At 40.9% G+C, this 26,296-nt stretch overlaps 1 protein-coding gene across 2 annotated transcripts in view; it reads left to right on the top strand.

Annotated features, from left to right (window-relative positions):
- Positions 1 to 26,296, top strand: part of LOC144048741 (zinc finger SWIM domain-containing protein 6-like) — a 77,168-nt gene that overhangs the window by 31,820 nt on the left and 19,052 nt on the right. For both annotated transcript variants that reach the window (XM_077561011.1, XM_077561012.1), the window contains exons 2-8: positions 14,457 to 14,813; positions 17,364 to 17,512; positions 22,098 to 22,248; positions 23,984 to 24,163; positions 25,118 to 25,288; positions 25,392 to 25,538; positions 25,617 to 25,763. In XM_077561011.1, coding sequence (XP_077417137.1) covers positions 14,457 to 14,813; positions 17,364 to 17,512; positions 22,098 to 22,248; positions 23,984 to 24,163; positions 25,118 to 25,288; positions 25,392 to 25,538; positions 25,617 to 25,763 — 1,302 coding nt within the window. The remainder of the gene's footprint in view (positions 1 to 14,456; positions 14,814 to 17,363; positions 17,513 to 22,097; positions 22,249 to 23,983; positions 24,164 to 25,117; positions 25,289 to 25,391; positions 25,539 to 25,616; positions 25,764 to 26,296) is intronic.

Raw genomic sequence — 26,296 nt, 5'->3', positions numbered from 1 at the left:
CGCCTCGAAGCTTGGTATGCATCTGAATGAGTTTGAGCAGTGTGGATGTTTTTTTTTTTCTTACACGAGGGGGAAAATATTTAGTTTTAAAAATACCCTGCTACATGTACAAAGCCTCAATTGAAAGCTGCCTGCGGCCCTTGCGGCCCACAGTTACAAAACTGAAATTACTTTGTAGCCCACTAGATGGCGCTTGCGGCAAGAATCACTAGAATAGACCTAAATCCCTTTGCACACTTTGATGCATACATCCTAACAAAGTTGCCGTTCCTACTATTACTACTAATTATTTAAGAATGTAAAACAGCTGGTCGTCCATTATTAAGTAGATGTGTTTTTTTTTTTTTTGTATATAAATATATATTTTCTATCTTTATCCGAATACCGTATTATTTGATCGATATTTTATTTTTTCAAATATGGCTGCAGCCCTGGTGAGGAGTATGCCGGAGTAAAGTCACGCAAGAGATAATCCAGTGGAGAGCCGAACCCAGATTTCCTGACTCTAAGGCAGCTGTGCTAACCACTAGTAAACCCTGGTGCCTGGTAATAATGATAATAGAATTAAATGTAATGAATGGGTACTCTAGTTTCCTCCCAGACGCCAAAAACACCCAATGTTAGATTTATTGAAGACCATAGGTCTGAATTAATGTATGCCCTGCTCTTTTGACCAAAGTCGGCTTGGATACCTCACCTCACTCAAAAGAAATGACAACTAATGCTATAAAAAATACTTTTTAATGGTGGCATGTTGGTTGAGTGGTTAGCACAAGCTCTGACCGTGAGTGTGAACGAGAATGCTTGTTTGTCTGTATACTCCCTGCAATTGACTGGTGACCATCCAGTGTGCACCAAAGTCAGCTGATGTAGGCTCCAGCACACTCGTGACCCTAATGAGGACAAAATGGATGGATGGATTTTGATAAAGATGATTGTCCAAACCGCATGGAATTGTTTTTTTTTTCGTTTTTTAAATAATGATGTGTTTTTTGGACTTTAACTACACTCTCACCCTCACTGTGATCAAAGAACAATGACAAACGGAACATTTAACAATACAAAGCCTGCCCGCGTTGTTAAAAACAAAAAGAAAATTTGCTTCTGAAAGGCTTAACGGACTTCCTGGTGTGTGCATGCAAGTGTTCTTTCATGTGTGTCAAGGTAATAATATGAACCTATGAGCTATATAATAGGATGTTGGGGGGCTGTTAGGCAGGCAGGATGGCGGGGGAGTTGTGGTTGCACAAGCACGCACACGGAGGATGAGATGAGGAGAACGGGCCGGTGTGACCTCCTGCGTCCGGGAAGGAAGGGGTTAAATGGAGCTGGCGGTCCGGTTGGCGGGGGGCTGCTGTGCGTTATGCAAAAAAAAAAAAAAGAAAGGAAAAAAGCAGCGACTGGCTGGAGCTGAAAGGGGAAGTGCTGAGCTCAGAGGAACGCTGGCTTGCTGCCACCTCCCCACCCCTCACCGCCTCCCATCCGCCAACACCCCCCCCACCCCCCGCTCTACCCCGCCTACCCGCTACAGCTGAGCGCTCCCCACGCTTCCCCTCCGCCAGGCGTGGTGATGTGTGTCTGTGTGCCTGCTCAGGAATGTATCCCCCCTCCCTCCCTCCCTCCCTCCTCCCCGCACCCCACCCCCTCGATTGGGGCCCGTGCGTGTGTGTGTGTTTGTGTGTGCACGTGTGTGACTGTGTGTGTGTCTGGAATGATGCCTCCCCTTGTCTAGTAAGTGACGTCAGTACACACACAACGGGTCAGCACAAGGCTAGGGAACATTCGCCGTGTGTGCGATGGGAGGGGACAACCGGAGACGAGCCAATTATTGAGGAGAGAGGAGGAGCTGTTTGGAGAAGGAGGAGGGCGATTGCAGGGAGTCACTGAAGCCAGTAGAAGCGCATACATAAAGGCGACAGGAGTGTGTCGGGGTTGGGTGATATACTGTATACATGTGTTGTACGGCGGAACCTCCAAGGGCGAGCTATAGAGTAATCGCCCCCGCATATTCACTGTTCACTACTCATAAATTCAACTATTCAGTCTCCCACTATTGCTGTAAAACATTCCTATTTGTGTTTTTTGGGCCCTTTCTAAAACATACGAAGATGGTGGCACCACATTGCTGTCTAAATAGGGAAGTGGTCATTGGTGTAAAGGACACACTTTGTATGTCGGGCAGGAGCTAAGATTAGCAATGGTTGCTAACGGAATACCCATCATGTGAGATGAGTTTCAAATACATCCATTTGTTTCCTCTATTTGTGGCAGGATTCTGAACCTTTCCCTTGTGAATCACGGCACAGTGGACCCTCTAGGATGAGCTATACAGGAAGAAGGCAGAATCAAACTTTTTTTTTGGTAGATTTAGTGGATATATGTTGAACATAATATCCTGTGGGTCTTAAATGGCAAAATGCTCTAAAATGACTCAATATTAATGATACCATTTCTTATTCAGTGATTTTCTTTGAGAATGTCCTCTTTGTCAGCGTGGTTTCTCACCTGGTACTTTTTACGTGGTGGTACCACACAGCTCAGCAAGTAAAAATGCAAACGACAAAGCAAAGATGCTCACTCGCTCTGTAGCTGCCATTTTGTACCGAATAACAAGGACGCGCAGATAGCCGTGCTACCGTTACATTACGATTTTGCGTTCGCTGTTCGTCATCGTGCTTTTCATCTTTCTCATATTATTATGTCATAGTCATGGGGAAAATCCAAAAACACGTTAGAGATACCCGCAGCACGTGTGTGTGATAAAATACACACAAACACACACTCGCACATCCTGTCGTATGCAAATCATTATTTTCAGTTGGCTTCGACTCGTTCCTTTTGCGTCAACTTTTTTCCATGCCTCGATGAATGCTGGAAACGCCTTTTGATAAAAATAATTCATTATGGGTCAAAGTGCAATTGAGGCGAGAGCAACGCATGTGTAATCAATTGTGACAAAATGTCATTTTGTGCTAATCACACACACACACAACACTTCCCTTAGCACCTACGCACATTCCAAACCACTGAGCTGCATTTATTGTTTGACTCTTTTGTTTATTCTTGAAGCTTGGCTGACTCCAGGCGGCATCATCTCACTTCATTGAGCCAGCACTATCGCATGTCCACTACTCTTGGCTGGTACTACTGGTATCTTCAGTAGGGACTTACCTGACTTACATGATAGCAATTATACAAACCTTCTAAACACAACATAAATACAACTGTGCCATATACGTCATCTGGAGTAATTCCGAATCAATATAGATCTAATAACTGGACAAATAAAAAAACATCACACTCACCAGAGCTACTGATCATTAAATGTGCTAATGTGCAGATTGCTATAAATGTGTTTTTGCTAGTTTGCAAGTTTCAGAGGATGTGTGCCACCTGGCCTTTAAAGCTGAATTTGTAATCTGATTGGTTGAAGAAGTCTCATTGCTAACATCGGCCATCTTAACTCATTCACTGCAATAAAAAAAAAAAAGATTACAAATTAGGGGCGACAGGCATTTATTTTGTAAATTTATTTTAATTGTAATTAATCGCATGACTTCACTAGTTAACTAACGATTGATCACAAATTTTATATCTGTTTTAAATATACAATGAAAAATTCTAGGTTTTGATACTCTTGTTAACAAAAGTAGAAAAAAAATGAATGGGAAAAAAAAAGAAGAATATTTTAAATTTGGGGCGTCAGGCGATTAAAATTTGTAATCGGAATTAATCGCATGACTTCACTAGTTAACTCACGATTGATCACAATTTTTATATCGGTTCTAAATTTACAATAATTTTATTTTCTAGATTTTCATACTCTTGTTAACAAAAGTAGAAAAAAAAGTTAAACGAATAGAATTTTTTGACGTTTATAGCCGTCAATGGCAGTGAATGAGTTAACATCCAAATATACCGGAAGCGGTGCAGCCAAGAGAATGAACAGTTTCATGAAAGAAATATTGGAATGTAGCTTTTAAATGCTAGTCCTGACCTCGCTCCTCTGGCACTACTGTATGGCTTTGTCGTTAGGCCCGAAGGGGCAGATGATGGCTTTTCAATGGGGCCCATTACCTCCTCCGTCCATAAAGCTCGCGCAGGACACACCTCTCGCTAATTACACACATTCATTCCCGGGGTCTGCTGTCATTCCATTTGCGTTAATGAACCTCACACACGGATGACTATAATGTAAAGTTAATGTACAGCCAGGAGATAGAATTAGCAGGCCACCAGCTTCTCAAGTGACGTGGATACAAGGTAAGACGATGGGATGTGTGCAACCTGAGCTGGATAATTCTAGAATGATGCGTTCAATAGAGATATCGTTGTTACAAAGTTGTGTCGATTAAAACAACCACCATCCGTCCACCGTCTCGACCTAAAAAAGCAGCTGTCACTCCAGATTGTAGTTTTGTTTTGTTGACTTTCTTCAAATACATTATAAATAGCCCCCAAACGCGCGCCTTGTCTGCCTTTTATATATTTTGTTTCAAGTCTAATCAGACACATCCGGACAGATGAGCAACATAGCGGACGCTAGTGAAGATCAAAAACGTAGCCCATTTATGCTAGCTGAGCTGTTAAATGCTGGAAAATTGGTAAACGGCTTGCTGTTACCTTCATAAATGAGCTATCAGCAGCTCTTTTAATTATTTATACAAATATTAAACCAGAGAAGTGCCATGTTCTATCAGTAAAATGTCCAGGCTAGCTATCCTTTGTCCTGCCACCCTTTCTAATTTTAGACCAATATCCAAAATTGCCTTTTATCTGGAAAGTCTTTGAAAAAGTGGTTGCAAAAGCAACTTTTAGAAGTGGTGGAAACTAACAATATTTTTGAAAAATTCCAGTCAGGTTTTAGACATTATCATAGTACTGAAACAGCACTTCATCGGGTCACAAATAACCTTTTGATGAATGCGGACTCTGGTGACTATTCTTTACCGGTACTTTTAGACATTAGTTCTGCATTTGATACAGTCAACCATGTTATTATGATTGATAGGCTGAAAACATGGGTTGGGCTCTCTGGCACTGTTCTGGAATAGTTCATTTCTTACCTATCGGATAGGGAATTTTTGGGTTCCCTGGGTGAACATGTACAGTATCCTCACCTGTGCAGCTTTAAATCTGGTGTACCACAAAGCTCCTTTCTGGGGCCTATTTTATTCTCAATTTACATGTTACCGCAATTTACATGTTTGTATTTTACTTGTTTGTAAAACACATTGTGCTGTGTTGCTTATATACATAAAATGTTCTAAATGTATTATTATAAAGCAAAGCTAATGTAAACAACCACTGCTTATTTTAGTGAATCTGCAGACACAATTTATGTTTCCATAAATCTACACAAGGCTATCCAACTCCGCATAGTGGATGTTAGCGCACAGCAACAATGAAAAATACAGTGCTTTTATGCTAGGTGGGATTTGCGTGTCTTGTGTCAACTGCAGTTTTCAAACCGCTAGCAAGATTTGAAACTCAACAGTCACACCTATCCCTACCGTCTCTGATGGAATATTCTTGTCATGGCGGGACACGTGTTAAAATAATAATTAAAATCAAATGAGAGGCATAAGATGGTGCCAGAGAGGGATGGTTTTTCCAGAGATCATTCTAATAATATTGTTCTGTCAGGTCATAGAGACAGCTTTAACATATATGTGAAAAGTGTTATATATTTTTTAAACCCGCAAATTCCCACTGAAAGACTGGAAAATATTGTTCATACTGTAAGTGTTATGATGGCTCCTCACAGTTCAGATTAGCTGTCCTTTTAGCTCAACAATGCTAAGTGTACCAACTGTCGGGCGGCAGCTTTATTGAATCACTTGATGCCTTATTGTCTTAAAGCTAACGAGAATACATTTCCATAAATGTACGCACCATGTACAGCATACAAGCTTTACGATCACACTGCCTTCTTTATTTTACACAGAGCACAATAACGGTACAATGATGTCACCCTAGAGAGACAAGCGCTTGCACTAATGCTACAAAATTGATTGTTGAATGCTTGACTAAGTATTTAAAACAAATCTATGCATATTACTTTTGTTTGTAATGTTAATTATATGCATATTCATTTCAGTTCAATGTAATTGTCCAATAAAAAGCAAGCACCTCCAATTCTTTAGTCAAATAACAAAAAATATTTCCCATTTGAAATAGAGGTAGAGGGGACCTGAAGATAAGATAAGAACCTTTGTATTATATATAAATACAAATAATTATGTATGATAGTGCGAATATAATACTGTTATGTATTTCATTTTAATCAAAATACTTACATTGGTAGGGATCCACTGGAGTTCCTCTAAATTAAAAATAAAATTAAATAAATAAAAACTCCAAACAAAATGTATTGTATTATATTACATATATATATATATATATATATATATATATATATATATATAATATATATATATATATATATATATATATATATATATATATATAATATATATATATATATATAATATATATATATATATATATATATATATATATATATATATATATATATATATATATATATATATATATATATATATATATATATATATATATATATATATTTGATTTCCCCCCCTGATTAAAATGCTATGGTGGTCTCTTAAAGCTCTCATTTGATTAATTCTACCATAAATCATCATTGTGGAAAAACACTGGCCATCTTGCCATCTAATTTACCGCCTATAGATCTGCCATGTTGATGCTGCTCATACAGCCAACCCCATTATAATTCGCATTCCTTCTTTTCTTTCGATTTCTTCCTCGTACAGACGCTCGGCTGTCTGTGCGTCGCCGCTCATCCTTCAGAGCGGCCAACCTTTTGGGATCCGTCACTGACAGGGCCGCCCGTCCCGCAGAATTACAATCCATTTTGAAAGTGATAGTTGGAAAATTGCAAGTCACTCTGGATGTAGCGCTTGGCAACTAAGTGGCAGTTGGCTGTGGCTTGTCACTTGCAAACGCCAGCCAGTGACAGCTCCGACCCGCAATCCCCCCCCCCCCCCCCCCCCCCCCGGGCTCCCCTATGCGCAGCCGCTTCTGTCCTGATGATTAGCATGCATATTTTACTTGTCGGAATCAAGAGGAGAAAAAATAGCATTCATCACGAATTAAAACTTTACAGTGGTACCTTAACTTGGGGCGTGGCCTAATGAGAGACATCAGGAGGCGGAGCAGGATCATGAGAGATGAAAACGCATCTGGGAAGAAGAAGGCTCCTCGCCCTCCCCGGAGGGTTCAGGGCATAAATATGGCCGCCCTTGGAGCTCAGCTGTGTTATTCCTGCCCCTCCCACACCTAGCACACACACACACACACACACACACTCACGCACACACGCATTTGAGGCAAGGTTTTCTGCAGGATAGCATTGATCTCTGTTTACAGTCTCCGTATGGGTGCTTCCTTATAGGACCACACATGCTCAGAGTTCCGAAAAGGCCTCTTAATCGAGCCGCGGTGAGGAGATTAGGGGGGAGCTCTTTTGACTGTGGGTGGGACGAGAGTCTAAAGGTGGGGGTTGCCCGGCGACCTCTCCTCGACCCGCTGCAAATCTGTGCTTTTCGGATCGGATTCCAGCCTAGTAGCCTTTTTATCCATGAGGTTTTTCGCAGGCCATCTTTGGTCAACACGGGAGTCAGATGGCGTATTTTCCAATCGGCCGCAGGCGCTCGTAAAAAGCTTGCGTTGCCCTCCCTTCCTATCCTCTTGTCTGACGAGGTAATTTGATTAATGTGTGAGGCCAAAGTGGATGAGCACAGGCACATTTAACATCTATTTGCTCTCTTTGTTGACTTGCTCTCACAGCGGAATCAATCATGGAGTCAGACTTTTTCGCACAGCCCTATTAGATTTTGTTAACGATCGGTCCCAATTCTGCCAATAAACATAATGACCACTCGCATCTTCTACTTTGACTTGGAATCTTAACTCAATTACAGAAATATGTTTGTTGCTCAATCTAATTTGAGTTTCCCTCTTTTTGGGAACACTGGGCACTTTTGTGCAAATCTCTGAGGCTGCCGACCGCCATCCCTGCCGGGCCGCCTTCATGTGGGGATCTAAATCCTATTTTATAGGCCACGTATAAAGGCAGCATTCTTCTGTCTCGCTATGTTGAAAACTTCCAGTCTGCAGCTTTTCCTCCAAGAAATTGGCGTCACGTAGCGATGAGGTCTTGACTTATATTCTTTTCAGCGGTTATGGGAAAAATCATGTCATCTCTTGCGCATTTATCCCTTTTCTACCGCTCATCTTGTCCAGGGTCACAGGTAAATTAGTGCCCAGCTGACTTGGGGCGGGTGGCGTGCTACACCCTGGACAGGACTGGCAGCTAATTACAGGGCACATATAGACTTGCAATCATTCAAAGTCACAATCACACCTATAGACAATTTAATTTTAATTAATTCAACTTGAACTTTTTAACAAACACTTAGGTTAACCCAATCAAAACACCTTGCTATAAAACGCAGATTCGTTGGGTTGGTTGACTGAATCAACTGTGCCTCTAGACTTGGGATATTCAGTTTATTTGAGGTCTTTCCTTGCTGAATGGACAGTGGCGGTTGTGGCTGGTCCACTGAGCGCCGTCCAGTTTACTAGTGCTTAAAAAAAACTAAAATACAAACTGCAAAGGCAGACAAAATGGAATGGCTAATCAGAAGTGTGCTTAAGTGTGTATGAATGTGTGGGAGTGTTTTTACTTCATATTTTACCCAGATATGCCATAATTCTTTTCACAATCGTTCAATTTGAATTTTTAGATTCGAGTCAGAACGGAACATATAGCATATTGTTCCCGTCTGTCTTAAATCTCAATGTGACATATGTACGTGGAAGTGCTAATGTGTGGAAGCTACATTTGAGCATAATACCCAGAAGGGTCTGCATGTGTTTGGGAATATTGGGATAATGAGCATTAAATTCCACTGTTAAGCAGTCAGTCAATGAAGAGAACCGGTAGCAACTTTTTGTTTTTGTTACTTCACTGATGGCCTCTCACGCCATCACAGCAGAAGGGAATTTGGCTACGACCGGTTAGCTTAGCGCTAGCTAGCTGGTACGACACAATACAGATGGATTTACTCGACCACAGCAAGAATTCAAGATTCTACCATTGGCCAGATTCCTACAAGGGATCCTGGAAGTTGAAGTAAGCTATTTTAAACAAAAAAAGGAAAACTTTTATGTAGGTTAATGCTGCTGTATCAACGCACAACGTACTTTCCAGTTCAATACATGGTCGTCAAATAAGTGAATGAATGTGGCTTTTTAAAGTGCAATTGGTTTTTGCGTTCATTTTTCGGGAAGTACAATTAGTGTCCAATTTGTGTTCATTCTATACTCGCTTATTCACATGAACACAAAGAGTGAATGCAGATTTCGGGAGCAAATCCAAACCTTAATGCACACATAGAGTTTACACACACAAAGTATACATTCTGGCTCGCTCTTTCACACACTCTTCCACAACGCCGCGGGCCAAGTGTGATTTCACCGCTGCGGCCAGGAGGGGTTTCTAGGGCAACCTCACTGAGGCCTTGTTCTAAAAATGGCCGCCATGGTTACTTTGAAAGCCAAGGCCGGCCTCTTGAACCGGCACAGAAAAGAGCCCTGAGCACCACTCGGGGTATGGTGGGGGGGGGGAGGGGGTGGATGAGGGGGCCTGGTGCTAGGTGGACAGGGGTGGGAACCAGGCGCTTTAATAGCCAGCACATGAGACGTGGAAGGTTTCAAACCCGCCCAACCAGCAGTCATGGGAGATGTGTGTGTGTGTGTGCATGTAGCTAAACTGTAATATCCCTGTACTCAGCACTTGGCTAAATTAAAAGGGCATATTTGGCGTGGGGGGCAGTTTCTGGTGCCCAGGCGATTGGACGGGGAAAGGCGAAACTCATTACCTACCCATCTGTCAGTGAGAGAGAGAGAGAGCTGTGGGAAAAGTGCGAGGGTTGGTTGGTTGGTCGGTTTGTGGGAGGGCGAAACAAAACAGACTTTTGAATGAGTTTTATCACCACTTCATCCTCCATGTGTGATGAATTTGAAGAAGAATTGTGTTAATTTAGCCTCGCGGGGGGAAACAGAAAAACACTTTGGAAAGAAAAAGAACGCGCAGATGTTTTTTTCTTTCTGTTGTTGTTGCTCTCACATGTTTTTGATGTTCTCTTTTCACTGCACTCTCCGGACTCCTCTTGAAACATGTTACACACACGCACGCACACACATGCACACAATACTTTGTATTACAGCAACAATATGTGGTACTCTAAATTCGACTCAACTGGTTCAGCACCACTTTGATGGTACACCAGCTTTTAACTCATTCACTGCCATTGACGGCTATAGACGTAAAAAATTGAAACTATTTCTATTAGTTATTTCAACTTTTGCTAACAAGAGTATGAAAACCTAGATTTTTTTTATTGTATATTCAGAACAGATGTACAATTTGTGATTAATCGTGAGTTAACTAATTTAAAAAATTTAATCACCTGACGCCCTAATTAAAAAATATTTTTATTTTTTTATTTTTGTAATCGTAATTAATCGCATGACTTCAATAGTTGACTCACGATTAATCACAAATGTAATATCTGTTATAAATGTACAATACAATTTTTTCTCTCTAGGTTTTTATAAAAAATTCAATTAAATTAAAACAAAATTAAATAGAAATAGTTCACATGAATTTTTGACACCTGTAGTCGTCAATGGCAGTGAATGAGTTAATCAGGAGTATAGCATCCCGGCCGTTGCCATGGCGACCTTTTGCCACCTACTCAATGACACTTTAGCGCTGAGAAAACCTTCCTATTCAAAATGTTAAAACCACAACTTTAACTTAACTGATCATCAAAATCCATACCAGTATTCTTCCGTAGCCCAATACCCGCAACGGTTGGTGTCGTTTTGGCATCATTATGGCAACAAAAGCAAAAGGGAAACATCTCTTCTCCAAAGCCTTCTGTTATCTGTGTGTAGTTACACACCAACAGAATCCTGTTTAGTTCTCCGTTGTCGCACCAGCTGCACGGTTGTAAGCCTTTTTGTCCCACTTAGGTGAGTCGGCGTGACTCCCTCGCAGCGGCGCCGGCTCGCTTTGATCAGCGCAGATGCAGGCGGCTGCCATATTCCGCGCACATCGCGTCTTGTGTGAATATTGTTCATAAAGGTGTCCTCCCTTTTGCCAGCTGGCTTTCACCACGCTAGGAGAAAAAAAACACAAGAGAATTTCCTTGGCAAATGCTTGCATATTTGCCGCCAGCACTTCCTGCTCGCGCAGATAGCGTCGTCGCAGCGGTTTGTGTTCTCAGCAAGAGTACGCACACTGTGCACTTAAGGAGTACAGATACAAAAAAAGTCAAGTGAAGTACGATGCCTTTACAATAGATGCCAGCCCAACTATGTTTTTAAAGGGGAAGTAACCCCAAAATTTCCCACTAGTCTAAAAACAGTATTTTGATTAATATTGTGTTTGTGGAATATGAGTTAAGCAGCAAAATCTACTTGTTTTTATGAATCTTGGGGCAGCCATGTTATCACTAGCTGAAAATGACATCCCAGTTGCTAGGTAAAAAAAACAATCACAGCTTACTTGTTTCCTGAAGCTGAGATGTGATTGGTTATGGTTGGTTGAGCCTATTGAGGTACTCTGATGTCATTTTCAGTCCACAAGTAGCAAAATGGTCGCCTCATGAGACAAATAAAAACGGGTTAATTTTGCTGCTTATTTCATATTCGACAAACACAATATTAGTCAGAATACCGTTTTTAGACTAGTATATAAACATATGGTAAATATTTTTTGGGGTTGATTTCCCTTTTTAATGAAATAAAAAATTAAAACACCTTTAGTGTTTGTAGAACTTAAATAAAAGTGTTGATTCAAAAAAATACTCTTAATATATATATATATATATTAGTGCTGTTCAAAGTATTAACTGATTAATTAATCACAAAAAATATCGCATTAATCATGAATTAACGCAGATTAATCGCACTATTAATTTTGACCATAGATTATTATATTTAGCGTGACAGCGGATGGCTACGTTTAAGGTAGCACAGGTTGTGTTTGAGCAATAAACATGATTACATGCATTAAAGTAAAGCATTTAATAAATGTTTGCGGATGACATTTAGAATATTTGTTCATGTCAAAATATTGGGGTCATTTTTTTCCCATTTTAAATTATGCAAGTAATTCAAATTCAAAAGAGGAGGATGAGCGTGTGCAGTGGATCAAAAAATGTTGAAGACGTCCTCATAATATTAAATGTCAAAAGAATCAACACATAACCCGGTGCTCTTCAAATTTGGCGAGAAAAAAATATTGATAAAAAAGCCTTTTTTATGAAGTGATTAATCATGATTAGTCAAAATTCTAAGATGTGATACTAATGCCAAATTTCCTTACAATTGCATAAAATTAATGAATTTTCTATTCTTGTAATTTTGGGATACTGTTATTGACCATCGTCGCGAGTACGATATCTTGGAATTTCTTGATTCTCCAAATTAGCTGCAGCCCAAGATCTCAATATCCTTTTTTTTTTTAACGTTGTGTCATCATCCACAAAAGTTGGGGGGAAAAAAGTGTATTTTGACAAAGCAAGGACTCAAAAATTCCAGATTTGTATTTGTTTCAAACGTACTTACGTTGACTGGTTCTCCGCTGCGCTTGCTAAGTGTTTAGAAGACGTGTTTTATTTAGCGTCCAACCTTCAGGGCTTGTATGTGTGAGACCCTTGATAGCTGACCCCTTGTTTAGCCAACGCATGCGTCCCATTTCCATCTGTATGCGATGAAATATTCAACTCCTCCCTCGCCTCTCACATCAATGGCGAGCCGCTTTGATATCCGCTCTAATACATGCTTGATATAACAGCGTTGCGTGCGCTCGACCCTTTGATAAACATGTTTAGGTGATGTATGTCTTCGCCTGTGTAGTTGCCGCATCTCTCCTGAGCGCATAAATGCATTCATAAACCCTCCTTAGCCACTCCCATGATTAATAAATGCATGATCTCACGCTGCGGCCGACCGAGCGTGTGTCTGTTTCATATGTTCGTCCGGTGCGTGTGTGTGCATGAATGTGTGTGCGTGTGTGTGGGGGTGTGACTCCGCCCTGCTCATTCATATTCATCCCGGCATAATAAAAGCGGCCGCGCCTCCAGATAGCGCAGTAAGGGATAAGATCAAACATTGTATTCAAAATCGTGGGAGGAGGAGGAGGAAAGAGAGGGTCTATAATTCATACTGGAACGTCCCCACACGCTGCTCGCTTCCTCATTGCCGTTCACATGCGTTGCAGATGTGAACTCGCCGAGATGTCTCACTTAAGCAGAATTTTAATTTTTTTTTTTATGTGGCGGAAGACTCCGCACGACAATCATGCTTTTGTTGACTTTGATCATCAGAGAAGGAATATGCTCTAAATTTGGCCCGGATGTCGGAATGCATGTTGCGTTTGGAATAATGTGACATCATGGAGCACAGCACATTATACAGGAGGGATGTAACGATATCCAAACATCACGATACGATATGATCATTAACACGATATTGTGGGGAGGTCGGCGATATAAAAGAAAAAAAGTCACAATATTGTAAAAAGATTACCGTTAGCTCATACAAAAAAAGCACAATATTGTGCTTTTGTACATAACAGCAATGCATATAAACAACCTACAAAACATGATTAATGGATTTTATTTTAAACATAGAAAGGCCAAAACATGCCTTATGAAAATTAAACCAGAGGGTGCTATAACTGCACAAATTTGATTCCGATTTTTGGGTCTACGATTCGATTCAGAATCTATTTTCGATTAGGAAAGATTTTTGATTCAAAAGGATTTGATTGACAATGATTTTTGCTTCAATCTGTAGATGTGCAAGGAATTGTAATGATTTACTCCAGTCTGACTCGCAAATGCTAATTAGCGCGCTACTCGCGGCACTTTTATCACTTAAAAGAACGGCTCCACACTGCAAAAAAACAACTTTTAGTGGAATAAATTGATCGTGACTTTTTCCTTCTACTCTGTAATGTGGCTACAACTTAACAGTGTATTAGACCGCGTGGAACCACACCGCCCCTAAGTGGCCAAATTGGGTACAACATGAACAGCGCTCCAAATAAAGGCGCATACAGACAAAGGCAAGACAGTATAAAATACAATACAATCGATTTGGGGACATTTAAAATCGATTCTGAAACGTACTAAATGAGAATCGATTTTTTTTGGCCCACCCCTAGTACAGCCATACAACTGAGCTGTAACCCTTGTACAGTACTGCCTTAAAAACAAAACAAAAAAAACATCAGTTTCAACCACAGTTACATTACAGTTTGAACGTATAATTCAACATTTCCACTCAGAATAACTGAACTAAGAGAATTTTGTTGTCGTTCTCATCTCCAGGTTTCCACCTGAGCGGCACGGTGACGGACCCCGCCACGCCCTCGTCCCCGGAGCTCGTATGCAGCGTCAGCGTCAGCTTCGACCGTTGCAAAATCACGGCGGTCACGTGCACTTGTGGCAACAAGGACATCTTCTATTGCGCCCACGTGGTGGCGCTTTCGCTTTATCGGGTACGCAAACCCGAGCAGGTCAAACTGCACCTGCCCATCTCGGAAACCTTGTTCCAGATGAGCCGCGACCAGCTGCAGAAATTCGTCCAGTATCTCATCTCGGTCCACCACACGGAGGTGTTGCCCACCGCACAGAAACTGGCTGACGAGATCCTATCGCAGAACTCCGAGATCAACCAGGTCCATGGTGAGTGTGTGGGACATAATATTGATGTGTTAAATTTGCATAATGATGAATCATCATTACACTGCGTCCACTTGTCAATATTGTTGATAAACACTCAAAGAGAATTTGGCTGATTGTTTTGAGTACTCTATGGATTAATACTTCCTTGTTAAGTGAGTGAAAACAACAGATTAATGAGACCAAAAAAACATGTTTGTATGTTTATTATTTTGTATTTTTAGTTTTTTTTCTTCCTTGGTGAAACTGATACCGATACGTTTCATTGGTTGTCTTTAGTGTACTGCATTGTACGATCACTGTATATGTTTTTTTTGTTTTGTTTTTTTATCTAGTCATCAATGATGCATTTACAATGTGTGCCTGTTGTCTGAGCAAAATATCTTCATGATATCGTATCAGAAGCTACTGCATTACTAATACCTAGTTATCAGGATTTTCAGTGAAAATGAGGCTAGGCATTTCCTTAAAAAGTCGAGGTTTCAATAATGCTAATACCGGCTGTCATCACTGATAAGGGTGAGTAGACTTTTAACTCATTCACTGCCATTGACGGCTATAGACGTCCAAAATTCATTTGAACTATTTCTATTAGTTTAACATTTTTTCCCAGTTTTGTTAACTGTATGAAACTGTATGAAACTTTATGAAAACCTAGGGGGGGGGGGGGAATATTGTACATTTAGACAAGATATAAAATGAATGATTAACCATAAGTTAACTATTGAAGTCATGCAATTAATTACAATTAAAAATGTTTAGCGCCTGACGCCCTAATTTTTACTGTTTTCTTTTTTATTTAAAAAAAAGAAAAGATTATTAAAAATTAGGTCATCAGGCGATTATTTTTTTATTGTAATTAATCACATGATGATGAGCTCACGATTAATCACAAATCTTGTTAACAAAAGTGGAAAAAATGTTAAACTAATAGAAATAGTTAAAAAATATTTTTTGACGTCTAAAGCCGTCAATGGCAGTGAATGAGTTAAGCAAGGTAAAATATGATTGGCTGATTGCAGAGTTGAGTAAATGTGGCATCTCTTTGAAGTTAATTGACTCCAATTAACTCCCCCCCACCCCTAAAGCACGGAGGAGGGAGTGAGCAAGATGAAAGATACTGTAGAAACACGGATGCCTTCTTTTTGTGTTGATAAATGCATATTGTCCTCAAAAAAAAATGCTCAAAAGAAAATAAAAATGGTGCCAGCGGATACTGGTTAAACCCAAGGACAGCATGAGTAGCTCACAGGTCTGATCTAAAAATAGCTCAACAGTAATGAGACACCAACATATACCAAATATTCTAAATTTTGTTTAAAAATAAAATACATTGTGTTCAATAGGGGGGGAAATGCTGTTTTTATTTACCAGATGAATAAAAAAAATGCAAACTATCACAATTGTATATGACATTTCTCTGTCTACAATTGATAGCTATCAGTTTTTCTTTCCCACGTTACACGGATATCGATGTGTATCGTTATTGACTTCCATGCAAGTATAAATTATTGTACAGTCGTTGTATAGTGATATTTCGGCTCGCGTGGCTAAAATATTTCATTGATCTTACATCAGGAGTTGCACTGAGATATGATAGCTGGATGACTAGATATGGAATAACGACAACTGCAAGTTACACGTTACTACTGTATAGCGTATATTGACGTGTATTGCATCATTGCATTGACATCTAATCGGGATCTACATGATGATTGATTTGTATGTTAATGACCTTTTTAATTATTTTTTTCCCCCCCTTTTTAGCTGCACAAATATCAAGCTGTTGGATGATCACACAATCACTGTATTGTGATATTTAGTTAGCTAGGGCAAAATATTTATCTGGATCGATGATGTATTCTGAATGAAAGCCATCATTTTTAACTTCCATAATCATATAGATTGCGACATGTATCACCAATGGCTTTTGTCTCTTGTGTCGAGATAGTATTGCATCATTTTGTGTGCAGAGAGTCGGCGTCCTACCCCTTATTTGAAGTAGGCCATGCATGCATTTACCCATACAGAAATGTGTACACGGTATGTTGTTTGCTTTCACCTGCACGTGTGTGTGTGTGTATGTGTGTGTGTGTGTGTGTGTGTGTGTATCGACTCAGGGATGAAGGTAAATTGCGGTAGGATCAATGCCATCCTCATTAATGGGACGCAGACAGCAAAGGGGAGATTGGATGCCTCTAATCAACGCTATATGGAGCCCTTATTTACCTCTTAAAGTGGAGTGAGAAGGAGATGGTGATGATTGCAGGGAGGTTGAATAACGAGGAGTGTATATGTCTGTTCTGTTTGTGTGCATTCTGCCGGCTTGGTAAGACATTAAATGGGTAGTTTGCGGGGCGAAAAGCGCGCTAGCAATATTTTGATTTTGCCAATGGCTTTTAGAGCCGCAGCGGTCACTCAAAGGAGACCTAAAGAATATATTCAAAAATCAGTTGAAAGAGTACAGAACGGAACGAAAACAAACACAATCTCCATGTTTGAAGCTTGTTTACTTAAGACAATTCATTTACAGTATTTGTGTATCTGTCATAGGGGCACCGGACCCGACTGCTGGGGCCAGCGTGGACGACGAGAACTGCTGGCATCTGGACGAGGAGCAGGTTCAGGAGCAAGTTAAGCTCTTCCTGTCCCAAGGAGGATACCACGGCTCGGGCAAGCAGCTCAACCTGCTCTTCAGCAAGGTCAACAGCCGCCAGCGTTGTTCCTTCAACATATATTCGGCAACCTCACGTACACAACAGCGCATTCAGTACCCGACAGGCCGGCCTATGCACACTATTCCATTCTGGGGTTTTCCTTTTCACCGCAACAAGACAAATGTAGTCTCTACTCTGCATCTGGTTAATATTTTCCCTCTCTAGTGCACTTATATGCTCCTCATCTCCCTCCTGAGAGGAGACCTTTGTTCTCCAAGTAATCTCCAACGCAATGGCAATTTGGCACATGCATTAGAAGTGCTGTGCTGCCTCTTAGCTTGCGGCTAATTGCTGGAGGGAGCCAGTGAACGATATATGCAGTATGGATATACACTCCTGGGCCACAACATTAGGTACAGCTCTGTATTCTTAAAGAAAAAAAAGCCAATATCTCCATCAAACATTTTGCCTACAAAAAGGTACCGTATGTACCGTAATTTTGGTCTGGGGTGATTATTAACCCAACTGCAGATGGAGGAGGGAGGTGTTTTTAGAATTATATTACAAAAATAAAACTATTTACAGTCTGTCAAGTGAGAAAGAGTTAATAAAACAAACTAAAAATGATAATGTATTTAAAATGCGCATTGACCTCAGTGACTGCACTTGAATTCAACTGCGTGTTTCTATAGATGCCGCTGTTTTGGTTTTACCTATAGTTCAAATGGGCTCAGCGGGTAATAGCAGTTAACTGTCCCGATATGAACTGAGATCATTACAGGGGAGGCGTCTGTTTGAGGGATGCTTTTGTTTGTCTTATGTGGATGACGCACGCTACATATATTTGACTGGCAGTCTCTATTTGAGTGAATATTAGGTAACAAAAAATCTTAAACTTTATTGTCATTACTCATCACAAGTACAAGGCAACAAAATGCAGATTTCATCTAAAAAGCTGTTAAATAGCATAATTATATACAGGGTGTCCATAAAGTCTCTTTACCATTTCAAAAATTTATAAAAAATGCAATTGATTAGATATTTTCTTTAGATTTGTTCTATTGTATTCAGCGTTTATTAAAGGTTTTTTTTTTACCTCTTTTAATACACTTCTACATGGGCACCATTAGTTGCACGAAGCACATCAAGACGGTACTCGATTTCTTGCCATGTTCGCTGTAGCATAGCCTCATCAATTGTGGCAATGGCATCAGTAATCCTTTGCTTAAGGTCAGTAATGATAAACACTGTGTTTTTTTTAAACACTGAATACAATAGAACAAATCTGAATAAAATATCTAATCAATTGCATTTTTAATATTTTTTTTAAATGGTAAAGAGACTTTATGGACACCCTGTACATTAAACAGTACACATGCTATAAATATTTTAATAGTGATCACTGATCAGTCAAGAGGGGTGACTACTACTATTTATGATTATGGGTGTAGTTTTGGCGTCATACTGAGAGCTGTTTTTAATATTTCAACCATCTCATGTCACTAAAGAAGCAGTTAGCTAGTTGGCGGCGAGCTAGCTAGCTGATAACTTAGATGCTAACATTAGCAGTTGCCGTATTTTCTTCTTCTTACATTCTTTAAGGTGTCCTTTTGTTTGGAATAGAGTTCCCCCACTATATGACAGTTCATCACTGTATTTTCTTTAAAAATATATATTATATATTTATATATATTTTTTTGTACAACACTTGTATTGTGCGGTGCACTCTGGTGTGGTATTACTATTACAGTAGCAAAGGGGAGGTTAGCCGTTAGCGTTAATGTGTTGTGTGCACTGTTAAGTCAGCAGAGCAATACCATTTACGTCCAGGCTGCTCGGCTCCATGCTCTTTAACAGCGTGTATGTATCCATATACACAATGTACGCAGTAGAATTTTAAACACAATACACACACAGATGAGAGGCAACACCTAAATAAATGACACTGGTTCTCCAGTGATGATGATGATGATGATGATGGTGAAACTTTGCATCAGCCGGCGTCTAAAAGTCTAAGCGTGTGTCCCAGGTTTAAGTGCAACATGTCGATCGTATTCTATGTGAACTCTCTCTCGGATGAGTGCCCGGCTTCAAAACGTGCTTCAGGCTCAAAACCGCTTTGAATGGCAATCAGTGCAAGGACGCACAAAGTACTCCACGCAACATTTAAGAGTCTAAAAGCCACGAAGCTTGTAGTTATTTCTTTGCATGATGTGACCGTGGAAATTAAATGCTACAATTGGCAACTAAGGCAAGCATTTTAAAAGGGATTGCAAAATCCAGTGCATCAAATAAAAAGTGGATCTACTGTTTTCTCTTCTGCTTTTGAATCACGTGAATGACTGGCCACATGCAATATGAAAGTGAATGAAAATGCTCCGCAATAGAACGTAGAATGTATTTTGTTAAAAAGTCACATTTTTATGATTATTTTTTTTCTTCAAATATTTGAGTCCTCCCTATAAGTCATCAAGATGGTTAACTATGGGCAAAAACAGCAATGGATTTTGGTGAAGCTTTGTCCGTGGTAGCTTTAGCATTCTTGCAAACTCATTAGTTAGCTACTTAGTCAGGTACATAGTTTATTGGTTGTCAAGTTAGATTTGTTAATTGTAGCATAAAGTAAGACTTAGTTAGTTAGTTAGATAGTTTACATCAAATTTTTTAAATGTTAATATAAATTGAGTGTTTTAGTTAGCTACCTAGCTCAATAGTTAGCTACTTTAGCTAGTTTGTCATCAGAATTAGTGTACACAAAAATGGCAAAACAAGACTTGAAAAAAAACATTTGTATGAAAATAAAGGATGCGTTTTATCAAAGTTAGTGATTTGGATTAGGTAAAAACTAACTAATTTCCATAGCTTTAAGCTTACAAGAAACCATATTTTTCTGATGCAAAATAAAGGCCTTTATTTATTTACATGGTAACAGTTTGTTTGCATTGACACGCTATGTCCGTATTATTCGGCTTTGGTGGAGGTGCGTGTGCTACATTACTCTACAATACAATAGACTACAATGGCAAATATTGTTCCTGAACTGTATTCGCATTTGTTTCTTCACATTTAGTTCAAGTGTCCATAAAGTGACCATTTTTTGAGCGGCATTCAATTTTGTGTTTGTTTTTGCATCCACATTGTGTGTATACAGTGAGGAAAATAAGTATTTCACCCCCTGGTGATTTTGTGAGTTTGACCCTTTACAAAGAAAGGAACGGTCTATAATTTTCATGGTAGGTTCATCTTAACAGTGAGAGACAGAATATTAAAAAAAATCCCAGGAAATCACATTATATTAATTTTAAACATTTATTTGTCTTTTATTGAGGAAAATAAGTATTTCACCCCCTACCAACCAGCAAGAATTCTGGCTCCCACAGACCCAGGGACAAGATTGTAGACCTGCACAAGGCTGGAATGGGCTACAAGACCATTAGCAAGCAGCTGGGTGAAAAGGAGTCAACTGTTGGTGCGATAGTTAGAAAATGGAAGACACACCAATTGACCATCAATCTCCCTCGGTCTGGTGCTCCACGCAAGATCTCACCTCGTGGAGTGAACCGGATCATGAGAAAGGTGAGGAAACAACCCAGAACTACACGGCAGGAGCTTGTTGATGATATCAAGGCAGCTGGGACCACAGTCACCAAGATGACCATTGGTAACACACTACGCCGTAATGGATTGAAATCCTGTAGTGCCCGCAAGGTCCCCCTGCTCAAGAAGGCACATGTACAGGCCCGTCTGAAGTTTGCCAATGAGCACCTGGATGATTCAGAGGAGGCTTGGGAGAAAGTGCTGTGGTCAGATGAGACTAAAATCGAGCTCTTTGGCATCAACTCGACTCGCCGTGTTTGGAGGGCGAAAAAAGCTGACTTTGACCCCAAGAACACCATCCCCACCGTCAAGCATGGTGGTGGAAACATTATGTTTTGGGGCTGTTTCTCTGCTAAGGGTACAGGACGACTTCACCGGATCGAGGGGAGGATGAATGGGGCCATGTACCGGGAAATCTTGGGTGAGAACCTCCTTCCCTCAGCCAGGATATTGAAAATGGGTCGTGGATGGGTGTTTCAGCATGACAATGACCCAAAACATACAGCAAAGGCAACAAAGGAGTGGCTCAAGAAGAAGCACATTAAGGTTATGGAGTGGCCTAGTCAGTCTCCAGACCTTAATCCTATAGAGAACTTGTGGAGGGAGCTGAAGCTTCGAGTTGCCAAGCAACAGCCTCGAAATCTTCAGGATTTGGAGAGGATCTGCAAAGAGGAGTGGGCCACAATCCCTCCTGGGATCTGCGCAAACTTGGTGACCAACTACAAGAAACGTCTGACCGCTGTGCTTGCCAACAAGGGTTTCTCCACCAAGTACTGAGTCATGTTTTGCTAGGGGGTGAAATACTTATTTTCCTCAATAAAAGACAAATAAATGTTTAAAATTAATATAATGTGATTTCCTGGGATTTTTTTTAATATTCTGTCTCTCACTGTTAAGATGAACCTACCATGAAAATTATAGACCGTTCCTTTCTTTGTAAAGGGTCAAACTCACAAAATCACCAGGGGGTGAAATACTTATTTTCCTCACTGTACGTGCGCATACTGACGGCCCTCGCTATTGGCCCCTGTAGGTGCGAGAGATGCTGAAGATGCGTGACTCCAATGGAGCGAGGATGTTAACACTGATCACAGAGCAGTTCATGGCCGACCCTCGGCTGGCGCTGTGGAGGCAGCAAGGCACCACCATGACAGACAAGTACAGACAGCTCTGGGACGAACTGGGTATGTCGCACGCAAGCACGCACACAAACAATGATTCAACAAGGTGGGTGATCGGACCCAGACATTGCCCAAAAGTCACACACGTTGTGTGCGTGTGTTTATCCTTTGTTTTTGACAACCCACACAAACACAGAAAATCCAGTGTGAAAATTGGCCAGATAACACTCCTCAAACTTGGCCAAGATGCAATCATACACTCCACAAACTTGGCCGATATGCTGCAACACACTCACCCAACATGGCTAACATGTTGCAACACAATCCTCTAACATGGCTGCAATGCGCTCGATAAACATGGCTGGCATTCTGTAACAAACGCCACTAGCATGGCTGCAACACACTCCACCAATGTGGCTGGCCGGCTCTTGCACAGTACATAAACGTAGCAGTTAGCACACATGCTAACAAGCTCAAAAACATGGCAACACGCTCCTCAAACCTGGCCTACATCCTCTAACATACTCCACAAACATGGCCGACATGCTAAAACACACTTCACAAACATGTCTGACGCATTCCCTGAAAACATGGTCGTTTTCCATAAAAGTGCTCATTTTTGACAGAATTTCAAATTGGTTAGGTTGAGATCAATAATCCCAATGAAAGCAGCTCGGCTCCAACAACATTCAGCGGAGGCTATTTGCGTTTGATGCAGTGTCGCCTCGTGACAGACGCTCAAAACACAAAAAGCGACAGGACAGCCGCCATGTTGTCTCCAGCCTTTGTTGTCTTCGCCGTTGTTGACGACGATGTCTCTTCTCGCTCTTGCTCTCGTCTTGCACTTTTTGTTTGGACAGCCCAATGATCTCATCTGTTTCAGCGCCACATATTCCCGGAATTGGACGCGCGCGGCGGCTCTCTTCTTTTTGAAGCCGACACTTCAAACCCTTCTTCTCGAGTCCTTATCGCTCCCCGTGATGTGCGCTCAATGCCGCCCCGCTCGCCTCTTTACTCTTCCTCTCTCCTTCATCCTCACTCTTTTGTCTTTGCCTCCTTTTGAGGCTGCGGCTCCTCGTCTTCCTCCAGACTGAAAGCCGAGCCTCCTTGTCCGCATCAGCTCCTTTTTTTCCATTTCAGACTTTTTTCCCGACATTTCTTTATGTGCACTCCCTTTTTTTTTTTACCTCTTCACAACCCGTCCTTGTCTTCGCCCTTTCTCCCAAACCCACCCGTTAACTTGTATCCACACACACAATGGGGCGTGCAACACAGTCTACAGAGTAAAATCCCCGAATGTGCTCACATCCCGTGGGAGTGAACCACTTTTCATATTCTGTTTGTTACAATTTGCTCCAAAATGATGTGTGCGCAGTCTGCATTGCCTCGGGACTAGTTAAGTTGTTTCACATACTTTTTTGTGGGTTACAAAATGCACTGCAGGAGGGAAATAGTGAGGCCGCGCTTCTTTGAAATACGCCCTCAAGATGTACAATGCATATAAAAAGTCTGCACACCCCTGTTCAGATGCCAGACCAGGATAAATCCTTTTAAAAAACTTTTTTCCACCGTTCATATGACCTATAACCTGTATAACTAATTTAAAAAAACAAGTGAGATCATGTGGTTGCACAAGTCTACACACCCTCTCCTAACTTGAGATGCGTTTGTGTTCCGAATGAACCATTCACATTTGACCTCATTTCTGAATGATCAGGCCCATCTTTCCAGTGTAAAGCTCAAATGTGGCTCTTGAGCACACAACTCAAAAGCCTCCCATCTTTTTGGTGTCCACCAGGCGCCCTGTGGATGTGCATCGTACTGAACCCGCACTGCAAGGCGGAGCAAAAGTCGTCATGGTTGCGGCAGCTGCGCAGGTGGAACAGCGTGGACGTGTGCCCCTGGGAGGACGGAAACCATGGCAACGAGCTGCCCAACCTCACCCACTCGCTGCCTCAGGGTGCCCACAGCAACCAAGGTCGGTGTTGCATAGGTTTCTTTCACCTGTCAGTTTAATTTAATGGTATTCAATATAAAAAATATTTAATTCTACACAATCAGGCTGCCAGGCTGTTTTGTTTCTTTTAATTGGTTGTATGTTGGAGGATTTTTTTCCCCCCGCCCAATAGTGAACATTCAGTTATGCTTACAGTAATTTCTGGACTACAAGCCGCTACTTTTTTCACTTGCATTCGACCCTGCGGCTAGTACAAAGGTGCGGCTTATCCATCAGATCACAAGAGGGCGCGCTATAAAGGAAGCGCAAGAGCGTCAGGCAGAGCAAAACAAACCCAAGTGAGCCCAAATACAGTAGGAGAGACAGAACGAGAGCAAGACAATTTGCGCCCTTATTTTGGAAAAGAAAGTAGCAAGAACCCGGTGCGGTAACATTAAAAACACTTGCGGCTTACATTCGGGTGCGGCTTGTGGTCCAGAAGTTACTATAAATGAAGCATGTAGTAGTCCCTTGGATAATTACATTTTTTTTAATGTTTTTGTTAACGTGTTAGTTAATAAGTAATTGAAGACAAAAATTTGTCTCAGAATCAGAAAACGATATACGCTATAATTTTATATTAATTTTCAAAACATTAAAAAACAATGAAAATGAGTACTATTTTTCATGTTATATGTATTTTTATTTTCTACTTAAGATTTATTGATAGCTATCCTTTTCTCAAACTTATTTATACAATTTTGAGAAATGCCTTTATTTGATCACAATTTAAAAATAAATGGAAACTTTTAATTTTCACGGGGGGTCGCTGGAGCCCATCCCAGCTGTCTTCGGGCAGTAGGAGGGGGACACCCTAAACTGGTTGCCAGCCAATCACAATTTAAAAATATATTTTAGGAATATTATTATTATTGTTGTTGATGTCATTCTCTAATTCCTGATGCTGACGAATGCGTCCGTCGTCCTTCCTCGCAGAAATGCGGCCCCACAGGACTGTATTCACGCGGGCCATCGAGGCCTGCGACCTGCACTGGCAGGACCGCCACCTCCAGCACATCATCGCCAGTGACCTCTACGCCAACTACTGTTACCACGACAACCAGGAGGGCTCCCTGTTTGACGCACGCGGCTGGCCCTTGTGGCACGGTGAGCGGAGAATATAGAAACACGGGAGATGCAATAGACGTTGCAATAAACTAAAATATTTTAAAAATTCTTTCTCTCTCTCTCTCTCTGTTTGTGGTCTTAGAACATGTCCCGACAGCCTGCGCAAGAGTGGACGCTCTGCGCTCCCACGGTTACCCACGAGAAGCACTCCGTCTGGCCATCGCCGTTGTGAACACGTTACGACGGCAACAGCAGCGGCAACTCGAGCACTTCCGCAGGCACAAAAAGGGTGAGGCCCCGTTTTCAGTCCATATGGAATATTCCATCCTCCGGCGTTGTATGCTAATGAATGTATTATTTGTCTCAGAGTTGCTCCATAAAGGCCACACTTCCATTACCAACATGGAGGGCTGGGTGGGACACCCACTAGATCCCATCGGCACCCTCTTCAACACTCTGACAGAGTCGGGACGGATGGGAGAGGAGGGATCGAATACCTGTTTGGACCTCTCAGGTGCTGCTAATGACATGCGTTCATTAAAATATGCAAAACTCCAGTCTGGTGAGAATGAACTGCTTAGTGTGGCATTTGACAAATTTATGGTTGAGACCCAGACAGGTCCTATGGCGGTTATTATTAAATTTGTTCGTTTGGGGCGTTTTGTCATCAATAATTAAGTATTATAAAAAAAATATTTTATACATTTATGTACATTTACATAATACATACTTTGCATATATGTATACAGTATTATATATATGGTATGCTTTGCAGTAGGGCTGGGCAATAAATCGAATTAATTCATTTAACCGTCATTTTAAAAATCGAATTGTTGAAAATGAGCTAAAGCATGAAATCGAGGTGCATATAAATAAATAACACTCTTGACTTATTCTGGATTGTTAAATGCTGTTTTTAAATTCTGTTATATCCAAACATTATTGTGAATTGTAATTTTGCACGTGGCAGACTGCTGAAGGGTGGATTACAAAATGTGTTTACAATAGTTACTAACTACTTAATTGTGGCATTTAAGCAAGTTATGT

This window comes from Vanacampus margaritifer, chromosome 3 (genome assembly GCF_051991255.1).
Source record: "Vanacampus margaritifer isolate UIUO_Vmar chromosome 3, RoL_Vmar_1.0, whole genome shotgun sequence".
In the NCBI taxonomy this organism is placed as follows: Eukaryota; Metazoa; Chordata; class Actinopteri; order Syngnathiformes; family Syngnathidae; genus Vanacampus; species Vanacampus margaritifer.
The sequence above is the reverse complement of the archived record's forward strand: the minus strand, read 5'-3'. Positions and strand labels throughout refer to the sequence as shown.